Here is a 13,891-nt window from a genome sequence, read left to right as displayed (position 1 = left end):
TGGACAGGAGGAAGGGAGTGAAGGGTTTGAAAATGCAATCATGTCTGAGTTTGTGGCAGTAAAAAAACAAGCTGTTTCAGACGAGGCAGTTTTTTTTGGGGGGGACGAAAAAAAACCAACAAAAACAGGAAAAAAAAAAAAAGAAGAAGAAAAAACCCACAATTTATCGATCACAATTTAGATGTTCTCTTGACATGACATCCTACCTGGGTTAAAGTGCCACTCATGTTCCTCTGAAGACGACACCAGTGCCACCAGGACTGTGAGCACAGTGACAGGAAACAGCCGCAGGGAAGGCAAGGCCATGACAGCAGCAACACACCTGGTTACCTGTCCGGAGACACGCTGACGACCACAGGCATACCTGTCGAAGAAAGAGAGATATTTAGGTCTGGATCCACTTTAGGATTCTTGTCTGTGGCTGTTGAAACTGAACCGACCACCATAAAAACACAATTAATTTCATTTTCACATATACATGAAACATTTACTCATGCAGCTGTAGCCTGAGCCCGCTGAGCTCACACACTCAACATCTCCATCAATAACTCAACTCTCTGTATCAAATCCTCTTAGTCCAAGGCACGTAGCATGTCTCAGTCATTTGTTTCTCAACGTTATGCATGCCCAGCTCAGGCCCGGACCCCAGAGGAGCAAGCACAAAGCCACAAAACAAAGGCCACGTTCACAAGCTAATTTGTTTTCGTCTCTGGCAGCCGAATGCCGTGATACAATAATACTTTGCTGCCTTTAGAAAGGGTACAAACAGCTTGGTAATTGAAGATGGTATAATTAGCCGGCCCCATTTACTCCCAGATAATTTTATTCCTTCTGTATTTGAAATACCAATCATTTCTCCAAATTACTGATTTCAAACCTACTTTTCCCTAATAGGGTGAAGCATATTTGGAGCACCCAGTTAGAGATGCTTCTTTGGAATAAATAACAAACAGATGAAGCAGTAAGATTGGAGAGATGAAAACCAATGAGTGCCAGAGAAGAGAAGGACAGATGTCAAAGTATTTTTGAGTTAAAGGGGAGGCAAACATGGTCTGTGCTAGTGTAGCACAAAGTAAATGACTTGCTTTTAACACCTCATCGCAGACGTTTTGTATGTGTTGTTAAGTGACTTAAGATCCTTGAAAGATTCGAGCTTTGCCAAAACACCTACAGTCAGTTGTGAGTTTATTCTGTACACTTAGCTAAAACTAATGCAGTCTAATATAACAGTAAAAGCAGTAAATCCTACAAAGCTTCAGTTTTTGTTGTTTATTCAACTTTACGATCATTTTGGAGGGCTGGGGTTTGTGATACGGTTGAATTGTGATGTGCTGTACACAGAGGTGTTTGTAATATTTAGTTAACCCTCATCAATACAAAAGGGGTAGACAAAATATGTGGAATTACAGCCTCCAAATTGATCATACAAGTGAATCATTAACTCTAAAACCTGAACATTACGACCTTAATGAAGCTTGAATTTACTGCAAGTCTGTTGAAGATCTCATTATCTCATAGCTAGTACATAATAAACTGGCAACAGAGTTTCAAAGTGACATAGTACTCGAAGCTTTCTTCCTAAAAATCTTCTGTGCTTTTTGTCTGACAACACCAGCTTAATTTCACCAAATGAATATGTGAATTATAAAGGAAAAAAAATCTGCACATTTCATAGCTCTGTCCCTTGTGCATATTTTACTTTTGAAAGTGTCTGGGGAAGACTTCCAGTGGTGAGCAAGACGAAGGAAAGAAACTTCATGATAAGTGGAAGTCTGAAGTGGGAGTGACAGCTGGGGGAGACAGAGGGGCCAGGCTGTCTTCCCTGTAGACCCTCTGTGTTTCAGATTCATCTCTGACTAGACTGCGACAGGCCGACAGCTGACACACAGCTGTAGTGACAGAAGATCGGAGGATGGGGGGAGGAGGTCAACCGGGGAGGTGGGGAGGGAGAATGTATGGAAACAGAGTGAATATAAGAGTTAGTTCAGGCAGCACAACATGGCGGAGACGGTGGAACAAGAGCAGCGATGACACGGGTACATGTGTGTGTGTCTTTGGGAGGAGGGAGGCGGTGCAGAGAGGGTGACTTATGGCCTCACAGTGTGTGTATGCATGGGCACATGGGGTGTGAATGTGGGCATAGAGGAGATCTTAGGAATAGCCAGCCAGTGCAGCTGTCCTGAATGGGAGACGCAACGCAACCGATCCATGGTGCATGTGTTCCAAAAGGGCAGAGAAACAGAGAGAGAAAGAGAGGCTGACACCTTCTTTTTTTTTTTCTTTGCAGAAAAACACCCAAGTCCTCCAAATGAGTAAGTACGTGTGTACATATGCCAGATGACAAAATGGTGAAATATGGAGCTTACTGGACTAAGCTGCGTGTGCAAAATCAGAGCTGCGAATCGGATGACTGGGCCCACAATTCCAAGACAATCACCATAACAACCACCACGATGTCAACAAACACTATCCTCGACAGCGTTTCATCGCTGTTTGTCAGTGAGGGGGGGGAAAGGGAAACAAACTTTAATCTAACACACCACAGAAAGACACGACAAACCCGGGAAGAAAACCAGACAAATGTTTCGGCGAGCAGGAACAAACCCTAACCCTAACCCGCCGCCATCCGAGAACATTGTTGTTGGAAAAGTCAAGTGTTGTTGAACAGCTGTGGTTAGTGCTCATAGAGAGGGAGAAGGGCCCGCTGTGTTCTGGAGGAGGCAGCGCAGTGTGGAGCTCAAACTACTCTCTCACATTTTGTCTCAGCTAATCCATGAGCAGGACTAATGAATACTTATGAGCAGCTGCTGTTTCTGTCCCACAGAACGAAACACAACTGACAAGAGAGACAGAGTCGAGAGCAGAGAGACACACGGGATAACTTTTTTAGTTAGCAGCCATTGCATCATTAGAGATAGCTTGCCAGAGTCTCTATAATTAGATTGCTTCAGTAAAAAAAAAAAAATGGTAAGACTGCCTTGGCACTGGTTAGCGTCTTTTCTAGAGAGGCCCTCGTGTTGGAACCATATGTTAGCATTCGTTGTTCTTTCCAGTTGTATAATAGAGCCAGTCCAAATGTCAGTACAGTGACCTAAAGGATTGCTCAGGTGGTTTTGCAGTTTCTGTCTCGTTTACTGAAAAGTGTGCATGCTTTACATCACTGCTGAGCATTTTCCAAAGCATATCTTAACTTAGAGGCTTTTTTGGGATTTCCTCCCATCCCAAAAGACATTAGTTTCAATGTGTCAGTGCAGTATAAAAATCAGCTCACGGAGGCTCTGGACCTAAGAGAGGTAATCAATCACAGTCAATATGAAGTCCATTTTTCCCCCCTGTCACAGTTACATTATCAACATCTGAGACTTAACAGAGCTCCTGAGCAGCATTCTAAGAAATGATGAAAAATTCACATTTATGCATTTTACAGTGGCTGTGTTTGCTTATTATCCCAGTTTTACCTTTGCAAAACAAACCATCTGAATCCAGAAATTCTCAGCAGCCAATTTACAAATGAACTGCTGCTGAATGAGAGTTGCTGTGTGAGAAACCAGCCCCTTCTCTCATCTTCTTGTACACTGATATCTTCTAATCATGTTTACAGTGATGTCATGAGTATGTTTTATATCTGCAATTTCATGTTAACTGCATTGCTAGACAATGTATGGAGAACAACTGTTGGTTAAAAGTAAAATAATTGAGTGTACAGCCATGTTAGCATCTCTATGGAGGCTGTATCTAGGTGCAGCAGTACTTTGAGCTAAATGCTAACGTCAGCATGCTAACTTGCTCCCAGTGATTACATGCTGATGTTTGGCATGTACGCCAACGTAGTTTAGAGTGTTAGCATGCTAACATATGCTAATTATCGTACAGCTGAGGATGTTGGGAATGTCATTAGTGTTGCAAGTATTTGGTCAAAAAACTAAAATACTGGATTAATTAAGATTTTGTCAATGTTACCGTGAAGGCAACAAGAATGTTTGTACCGCACTTCATGGCGATCCATTCAATAGCTTTTGAGATATTTCTCTCAAAACCACAAGTGAACTTCATGGTGGCACTACAGGAAAAGTCAGGGGATCACCAGATTCACTACAGTTCATCCTCTGGGGAGCAGGAACATCTGTTTGAAATTTCATGGCAATCCATCCAGTAGTTGTTGAGATATTTCAGTCTGGACCTTGAGCCACATTGCTTCCATTGCTAAAAACATCCCTTGCTCTCATTTGCATTACCATGTGTTGATAACTTATCTAAAAATGTGTAGTTTGCTTTTGGAAAAGGTCAGCAATGATGTAATAAACATGATTTACAACATACACAACACCTGGATTCTTTTACATTGTTCTTGTTCCATACACAGACCACGTGTGAAGTCTCCAATCATGGCCGGATAGAGTAACACACTGCCTCAGTTAGACGTGACTAATGGCCACTGGGGAGACGGGAGTAGTGAGCTCTTTGTTTTGGATTTCCATTAGTGTGTGAGGAAGTTGGCCAGGTCGTACACACCGCTACCCTATGTGTCCTAGAAAGAAGGAAGTGCGAATTAATCTTCAATCTTCACAGCACTTTGAAGTGTGAGAAACAAGGTCCTAGGATGGCTTTTGAACAAACAAGCTTGGTTCTGTGTGACTCAGAGATGGTGTGAGTGAAATGCTGATCCCTGCGGGGCCACTGTTTCCTTGTTTCTACTGAAGACCCACTCCAAGGGCAGGCATAAGTTTCCTGCCTGCGCAAATCTGTTGAGCGGGTTTCTTCTATTCTCATCTTGAAATAAGTGCCTACAGCTTACTTTGGTTAAATATTAAAATATCACTCAGTGTAATATTCTCTTCACTCTAAGCAAGGAAACAACAACAGCAGCAACTCCCCCTCAGCTAGGGAGGATGTAAACTAAGAGGTTTGAGACAGGCTGAAGACATTTGCACTTGAAACTGAAAATACAGACCAATTCTAAAAATACCCACAGTAACGGAGGGTGAAGTTTGCCGTTGTGCCCCTCTGCTGGCTGCAAGTGTTGGTCATAGACTGGTCATCAAATTATACATCCGTGTGTCACAGTATTCATCCATACGAGGAAGTGCTAGTCACGACTGTGGAATCTGATTTTGTTGAATTTGTACCGCAGGTTGAGGAAGCAGGAGGGAAGGATGGATGAGTCACTTAAACAAGGTAATGAGAGTTGACGGAGGAGACAGCGACAGCGGCCGAGTCAGAAAAACAAATTAAACAGCAGCAACGAGAAAAGGAGAAAGTGCAGCATCTGACTGACGTATGACTCCGGGAGGTGGTGAATCATGATAAAGAAAGCATGGTAAGGGGATTGTAAAATAAAAACATGTTTCCTGGAATACTTTGCTTGCGCTTAACATCGAATGACTCATTATGACAGCTCAGCTTCCACAAAAATACCCAATTCAAAACACAATTTCCTGGTGGCAGACACATCAGAGCAGTGTAATAAAGCAGTGCTGTGCAACAATATAGCTCATAACAAATCTAATTCACAAGCTATAACAGTGGTGACAGCAGAGAGACCATAGCCGGGGCTCGACGATTGACAAAAAAAAAAGAAATAAAGAAATAAAGAAAAACTGGTAAAAAAAAAATTAATGTAACGAAGTTGGGTTCATTAGCATGCAGCTATAAAAACTGAAATCAATCATAACTAAGGATTGAAACTTCCATCTTTTCCCCTTTCGCTGCCTACTTTATACTTGGGAGCAGGTCCACTCGTCCCCTCAGTCCATACCAGTTGCAGCATTGCTCAGCATATCTGCATGGCGGACAGAGACAAATGGTGACTGATTACCACAGGTTGGTCTGGCAAGTGAAGAATGCCCTCATCAACAGCAGCCACACAAGCCTATTTGTAAGTATAGGGACAAAGGATTATGCTTGTAGCCAGACACACAATTTCTTTTGGTTTCTTATGTTTTTTTTTGTTGGGTGTTGGAGTGGTGGGCTGATCAGGAAACATTGCCAAAATTCAAAGATTTTTACTCTTGTGGTAGGAGCTTGATTTGTTGAGGTGGTTTTACATTACATTACATTACAGCCAAAAAAGACACACATCTAAACTAGATTAAATCACACATTAAATGTGTATAATACACAGAATATCAATGTATCCAAGACCACAGCGCCTTCAAAAGCACAAGGTAGCACCAAACCAAAAACCACTTCAAAAGCCACTTATTTAAGAGTCCGATGGAGGTGGGCAGTTTTGTGTGCCAGAGGGGGAGGGAGGCTATATTGATCATATTGTGCACGTTTGTTCAGTGGTTCCTGGTAGAGTTTAGGATCAGCATCACAGACATATCAGCATCAGCATATACTGTATGCTGGCCAATTATGACAAGAAATTGCAGCGCATCAATGCAAAAAAGGTTTTTGGCAACTTAGAATGAATGTCTTCATTGTGCAGCTCATCAGCAAGTACGGAAAGTTTATTTTTCAGCTGTAAAATGACCTGCTTAGTACGTATTCTGGTCACATATCTTTAATAAACCTATTTAAGAAATTCTCATGAAAAACGAATATCAGCCCACGTATCTTTATAAGATTCTTTCATCTCTCACATATGTGATATTTGTATCAGCCTCAAAACATCCAGTAATGGTCAGGCTCTATTTCCTGGTCCATCCTCATTAACAGCTTTCAACAGACTGAATCTAACAAATGATCCACAATAATAAATGCATACATCAGGGTTTTGCCTTCACAAACTATATAGGTCTAGTTGTCTAATTGGTTTTCTGGGGAACACGTTTACCCCGAGCCTCTTCTGCAGCCTAAGCCACAATGTCTCCGTCCTCTGAGAGCAATGTCGCTGTTATTTTTCCTGATAAATTGAATGTTTGACAGCTGATATGTCCAACCTTCCTTCCAATTAAAAGTTTGTTGATTTTTCGCAAAAAAAAGGTTCTATCAATCATCACAAGAATTAGTGAGCTGCAAATTAAAAACACAAAGCAACCAGGTTTGCCCAGATTTTGTTCATGTAGCTACAAGCCTGCAGTACAAACAATATTTAGTCTGGACTGTTTTTTAATTACGCCTGCATCATTGTGCTACAATATTATGGCATCTGTAAAAGCGATCAAAAGGAAATAAGCCTGAAGAGGCACATAACAGCAACAAAACACGACCCAGAAAGAGGTGCATTGCCTTTCGCATATGCAGAACAACTAAGAGTGTACTAAAATAAAACAAAAGAAGAGACGTTCTGTGAAAGCTGAAATATGACAAAGAACGGCGAGCATGACAAAAACACCAAAAAGTGAAGGCCTTGTTGGCACCTCTGCCAGTCAACATGATCTAAACAGAGTCGGCTGCCATGTGAATCAACTGAGTCCTCTCTCTGTGCACGGCACGCAAAGGGAAAAACACCAGAAGAGTGTGTGTTATAATTTCTTTTGGGGAACTGGTTTTGACTGACTGAAACTGGAACACTTTTTGGTTCTCGGGGCTTGAAGCTTCATACATGTCCGCACACGTCGTGAGACTGTCCTCGGCTTTTTTTTCCCTCCTCTCTCTGTATATAATTCAACTGGAATGAGAGGAGCGTCATTTCACTTTCTAGTGAAAACAAGTTTTGAGAGACCTTTCTCTCCTATACTCAAGTTATCTGCTTCACCGCTGCAGTGAGTGAAGATTAATTCTGAGTTTGACCTTAGTTGAAGCGTGGGTGTAAAAATCATAATGAGAATCTAGTGGGTATGTGGTAGCATTAGCATGTTAATATGACAGCATGGCAGCAGAGTGCACTATGTGGATCTCTGGTTCTAGTTTGACACCAAGGCTGTTTTAGGGCTGCAGTGTGATGGCAGCCAATTCCCCGAATTCAATTTGCACAGTCTCACTGCCACCTGTCAGAGAACAAGTGAGAGGCAGAGGGGAGGATGAGGTGAAAGGAGAAAGGAGAGGCATGTGACGGCACGGTGCTACTCTCACAATGGGCAGAGAGAAAACGGCCGCAGACAGACAGAAGAATGCCATGGTGGAGGAAAATTCCCTCTGGTATTTGAACGGAGAGACTCAGAATGACAGAGCAAGCATGGGACAAAGGCAACTCTTTGCCCGCAGGAGGGTGAGAATTATTCATCCAGTGAGCAGCTATTGAAACAGAGAGGGGGAAAGAGGGATGGAGGGAAGGAGGGATGGCCTGAAGAGAAACAGAACACAGCAGAAAGAAAAAACAGAGAGATCAGGTCAAACGGGAATGAGTTCAGCGAGACTCAGCATTTTGAGTCAAAGTGAGAAAAAAGTCTGGCCTAACACAACCCTCCAACAGATGTCTTTTTCTCATTCCTAATGAATGACAACTGAGCACAGAGAAAATCTTTTCAGACGTCTTTGAGCTGTTTGAGGTTGAGCTACTGCAGCAGGCAAACAAAAGAATACACTCACAAGAAAAAGCTAATTAGGATCCAAAATTTGTGGCAACCTGACTAATATAAAGTCTGGGATTTGCTAAAACCCCAGTCACACATATAAACACACACACACACACACACACACACAATTCGTCCCTGCTAAAAGCCTCGGGCACAGGCTGATACCTTTATCACATTTGCAGTCCTCCCCTCCCTCTCAGCAGAAAAAAAACCCTCCTGAAAACAGCTAAATTACACATCACGCAACTGTTTCCTGATGCTAATGTGCCCCTCTAAACCCCTTTGAGAGAAAGACAGACAGGTCCGCCCCACTCACTGTGGATGTCGTTACAACTCAAATTCATCATACGAGAAGAGAAGACATAATGAAGAAGAAAGTAACATTTGATGTTGAACACAGTTTTCTTCCATGTTCCGAGGTTTCAAAAGCACTTACTTTGCCAGGAGCTATTAGTAATTATTAGTGGGTATACTGAGCCACAAGAGGCACGGCGTGTGCTGGCAACTTCGCCGAAAACACCACCACAGTGTGAGGAATTGAACGGAGATGAAAAAAAAAACTGAAGAGAAAGAAAGAGGGAGAGAACAGAGTGCACACTGGCTTTTAGGTTTGTGAGTTTCCATCTTTCATAGGGGTTGTCTTCTTTTTCCAGAAGCGATAACTCCGACTGCCAGTTGCTGGAGAGACATGTGAAGGAACATGACATGATTCACGGTTGGTTTCGGCTCACAGGCTTCAGCATTGAGCACTGAAGCATTGTCTTTTTTCTAATTAACCATTAACATCATAAGATTTAAAAAGGGGAGTTTCACTGATTTAATAGTAAAGTCTGTTTACTGGTCTGGAGGAGCGCTGCTGCACATGTGGAAACAGTTGTGTAAAGTCTTTTGCAGCTCCAGAGGGAGCTGCACAAACTCTGATAAATGCCTCGAGTGATGTCACTGGAGGCAATGCTGGTTGAAGACCACAAATTTGAAAATGAAAAAAAAAAAAAACCTGTGGGGGTGTGGAGTTACAAAGTGAGCTCACCAACCTCCGTAGCCCGCTCCTCACCTTTGCTTGAGGCAACCAGCTCCGGGCTGCATTAGCCACTACTAGCATAACATGCAGAATCTCCAACTAAAATGTTGGCGGACAAGTTGCATTGTGGGTAATGTGGGCAGCAGGTTTTGACAAAAAGTAAGAATGCATGGAATAAAGAAAAACAATATCTCTGGTTCTGACACTTGAATGTTGATCACTTTCTATAAATGGTCCATCAAGTCCATCAGTCGTCTTTTAATCAAAGTATTTTAGTATTTCTGAGTCATAAAATATTTATAGCAGTTGAGAAATTATAGATTAGAGAGGAATTACTTGCAAACCTCCATATTTTTGTACTTTTTTCCTGTAAAAAAAAAACAAACAAAAAAAAACACTTTGCCACATGCTGGTAGTTGATAAATTATATCATATACGTATTATCACCTCAAAAACAGGCCGCCTTTAATTTTGGGACGTATGCAGAAACATTTATTTTGGTTCCCTGGGTAAAATGAAGCATGAAGCCATGGTCTGAGATACCTTGATAAGAGACTGTGGCAAAGTCTTTGAAGCAGCCAAGTTTGCTTACATCTACACAGCAACATTGCTATCTAAGCAGAGCAACCATGACTGGCAAGAGCAAACAGATAAATGAGGTCGCTCACAGGGACGATAGGAGAAGGGAGGCTGAGGATGAGATGGACGAGCAGAGGAAGGAGGGAGCAGAATAAATGGAACATCTCGTGCTGCTTCAAAGGGAATGGGAAGATAGAAGATGAAGAAGGAGAATCTGTGCTCCATGTTAGATGTAGAGAGAGAGAGACAGAGACAGATTGCCAGAATGATCAATTAGGGGATCAAAAGGTAGGGTGGATGTCAGGGTGGGATGCTGAGACGGGGGATGAAGGCCGGCTGGAGGGGTGGGGATGGCTGATCTGAAAGAAGGTGGGACTTTGGAGATTCATGGAGAGGAAATCAAATAAGAGATTCGAGAGCCCACTGACAACTAGAGCCCAAGAAAGCACTGGATTCCGCTTTGAAGTGTCACCGCCCATTACACGATGAATTTGTTTCTCCGACGGTCACGTCAGACTCGCTCTGCACGTGACCACACATACGGCAAATGCAATTGAAAAGTCCAGCTGTCTAGACTTTAGGGGAAATTGGTTTAGGAAAACAGGGTGGACAGTGGAGTCCTGCCTTCAATTGGTTTCATTTCCGATTAGAAGGGAACGGTACAGAAGGGAGGCAAGTAACCGTGCCATGTCTTTGGACTTAAATGAATTCTTCCTGTGGCCTTGAGGTTCCCGCTCAGTCTGTCGGGAGCCAATTACGACCAAACACAGAATTTAGAGGAGTTGCTGCCTAACACGATTGCTGTGAGAGAAGTCACATGAAAGACAGTTTCTTTGGATTGAAAACCCCCAGTATCATCATTGTGTTCTCTCATGTGGTTAACTAGCCACATTAGCCACACTGCTATTAAAACCAGGCAACTGTGCAAAACATGCAGTCCGGCCATTGTGCAGGATTTGCCTTTGGAGTTTGAATTCGTATCCACCTGCTAAAAGTCTTTTCAGAATGGTCAACAACCAGAAACACAAGGACAAAGTCAAAAAGCACTGGCTCCCACCAAAACAATGAGGCAGATAAAGGACAACAGACTGAGGTCAATGATCAACCAGCCTGCACAAACCAGTGCTCCCACTGTTGGACACCAAATCCTACTTCTGTGTGTGTGTGTTTGTGTGTGTGTGTGTGTGTGTGTGTGTGAGCGAGCTTGCACACAGGCAGGCATCTCTGTGTTTTCAATCATAACACAACAGTTATAAACAACAAAACCTCAGTTCATGTTTTATCTTGTTTGGTGCATTAAAAGCAGCTTTCCAACAGTCTCATTGCTGATTCTTAAAATCTCTAAAGACGGAAACAGAAAGTACAGCAGCCATTTCACTGACACTATCAGACAAATTACTTTGCTCTGTGCATATTTCTCCACAAATCATATTATGCAATTAGTGCCATTTTCTCCTTAACCTGTCATGATGAAGACAAATCACGAGAAAAAAAAAAAACCTGTTTCCCCAAGTGTGTGCATTGACAATTATACTCACATAACTGGTCTATCCAACCATTTAATATATTCTGCGTCTCCTCTGCTGGACTGTACAGCTGATAAAAAGCAACTATGCAAGGCCAATGGCTCTCGAGGGACGCTCTGGGAGAATTAGCCAGATGCCCATTAAACAGGGATCCAGCAGACCAGTGCTTGCCGTGAGTGAGGGACTGTATACCAACACTCACTGCTCCTCCTCTCTTTATGCCTTTGCTACAAAAACTAAGAGGGAGGTACAGCGAGAAAAAAAAAAAAAATTTGCATTTTATTGCCTCTCTATCTTCTGGCAAATAGCACACTGAGCCACACCAACCTTCAACCTCCTCCTCCCAACGGTCTACCAGAGCTACGCCTCCTCCAGTCCGCCTGCTCAGTCCCCCAGCGCTCAAACCACCCACACGTACCGTTTTCATGTGGTGGGAAAGGTGACTGCCCGCTGCACTGCACACCCACTGAAGCCCATTGTTCACTCCTACATCAGGCCACCTCCGCCTCCCTGCAAGCACAGAATGCATGCACAAACACACAGGAACAAGCAGGCGACAGAAACACCTGCAATCACACCCACATTGTCACCTTTCTCCTGCTGTCTCTCTCTCTGCCACACAGAAATAAACAGGCAGGAGGCTGAAATGTGCAGATTTTGAGCATAACTTTCCTGCTCTTGGAAAAGATGAGGAACCATTTTTTTTTTTATACCACATTATTTGAGTCACTCTCACCACCTCTTCCTTCTGGCTCACGAAAACAAAACATCTATATCCTGTTCAAAGTCCAAACCCTCTGGCAAGCTCATCCCCCGGAGAGTGAAACATTCTCCCCTTCTGGTGCCAGGCCTTTACTGATTAGGTTTGGTTCTGGTGACTCGCTCACTCCCAGAAGAACCATCACCTCATGTTGAGGGCCAGAGGTGAACGAAACCGGAGCTGATGGTCTCACTGGAGGTCACCTGTGCTGCTGTGAGGTCTCAGGGTTAATGATCGGTGTGATGACCACCACCTGGATGTGTGGGGGTCATCTTAAACATTACACATTTTACTGAGCCATCCATCAGGGCTGCCGCAGTCTTAAAGCTCGGGACATGCCAAGTAGAATTACTTTTGTTTAACTTGTGAGGTTTTGCGAATGAGGTGCGAGGTAAAGCTGCCGAAGAATGAGTTACACAGGTTGTGGAGGAGGCTATGACTGGTGACAACTTCCATGGTGGAAGAAATAAAAGTCCATTTAGAAAACACAAAGTGAATATAAACAATGTGAAAGCAATAGTCATGGCACAAATAAGGGCTGTGAATAATGTTTTCTCTGCTGCCAAGGACACACATTTATCAAGATGTCGAGCAGCACAGTTTGGAATAAGACTCGACTATGATATACACTGTCGGAATATTTCAGCTACGTAAACGCCGCAATGTATCTGCCACACACAAACGTGCAGAGCCCCGGGGCGCAACGTTACACCTCATATGCGCTTCCCAACAGCCCGTGGCCAGAGTCCAGGGCTGCCGTGCCAGCCTCACACCGAGACTCACAGACGCCAAACCACAGAGTGAGAGGCAGACAGACACACAGACAGACAGCTGGAAATATCCACTGCAATATTATTACAGCGGCTTATTATGGAGTATAAAGTGCGCGGGGAAGAAACGCGCGGAGGATTTAAAAGAGTTTGTCAGTACTTACCTAAAAGACACGCAGAAGAGCTCTTTGACAGCGATCCAGACTTTCAGATGAAGTCTGTGTGAAACAAGGTGAAGCTGTAATTTTTTTTATTTATTTTTTTGTTGCCCTGAACAACACGCGCTCACTGAATAATCCAAACTGAGCCCCGGAGCACTGCTGTTGCGCTCAGTGAACGACTTCTGTCAAAAACTCAGAAAACAACAAAATACTCCGCACTTGCTGAACGCCCCGGTCGATAGCACACCCGCGGCCAGACTTTCACTTGACGCTCTTGGGATGAATAGTTTCTCAAAACTTGTCGACAAAGAGGGAAAATATAAAATACGAGCTAGAGACCGTCCAAGGTCCCTGCGCCTCTGCCCCCCTTCTGAATCTAAGCCTTGGCTGTGTTGCTCCAACCTCAGTCCAAAGCTCTGCAGCCCGTCCAGCAGGCGCCACCAGGTGCTCATTTGCATAACTGCACCGGCTGTGTCCAATCACAGCTCCGAGCAAGGTGTCTGATTGAATATCCCAACAGGGACAACATCCAATCAGAGCATCCAGTGGGCGGGACCTGTGACCTTAACAACACTGTAGAATGAAATCTAATGTGAAAGTGGAGGGGGGGTGAGTGAGTGGAGAGTTTCTTTGTTACAGCAACAGTGAGATTTGGGGAATATGACATATGAT

The 13,891-nt window shown here is 43.4% G+C and overlaps 1 protein-coding gene across 7 annotated transcripts in view; it reads right to left on the bottom strand.

Moving 5' to 3' along the window:
• The window catches only part of ddr1 (discoidin domain receptor tyrosine kinase 1), a 39,490-nt gene extending 25,912 nt beyond the window's left edge, over positions 1-13,578 (bottom strand). For 3 of the 7 annotated variants that reach the window (XM_022756576.1, XM_022756582.1, XM_022756577.1), the window contains exons 1-2: positions 11,541-11,688; positions 207-364 (exon numbers count right to left, since the gene is read on the bottom strand). In XM_022756576.1, the coding sequence (XP_022612297.1) occupies positions 207-364; positions 11,541-11,542 (160 nt within the window). In that variant the 5' untranslated portion in view covers positions 11,543-11,688. Of the gene's footprint in view, positions 1-206; positions 365-5,713; positions 5,780-11,540; positions 11,689-11,946; positions 12,006-13,222 lie in introns of those variants that run through there. The other 4 variants (XM_022756580.1, XM_022756583.1, XM_022756578.1 and 1 more) reach the window with 4 other exon arrangements.
• Positions 13,579-13,891: the final 313 nt, after the last annotated feature.

This window comes from Seriola dumerili, unplaced genomic scaffold, assembly GCF_002260705.1.
Source record: "Seriola dumerili isolate Sdu_G_001 unplaced genomic scaffold, Sdu_1.0 BDQW01000258.1, whole genome shotgun sequence".
In the NCBI taxonomy this organism is placed as follows: Eukaryota; Metazoa; Chordata; class Actinopteri; order Carangiformes; family Carangidae; genus Seriola; species Seriola dumerili.
This window is presented reverse-complemented; position numbering and strand designations above follow the sequence as displayed.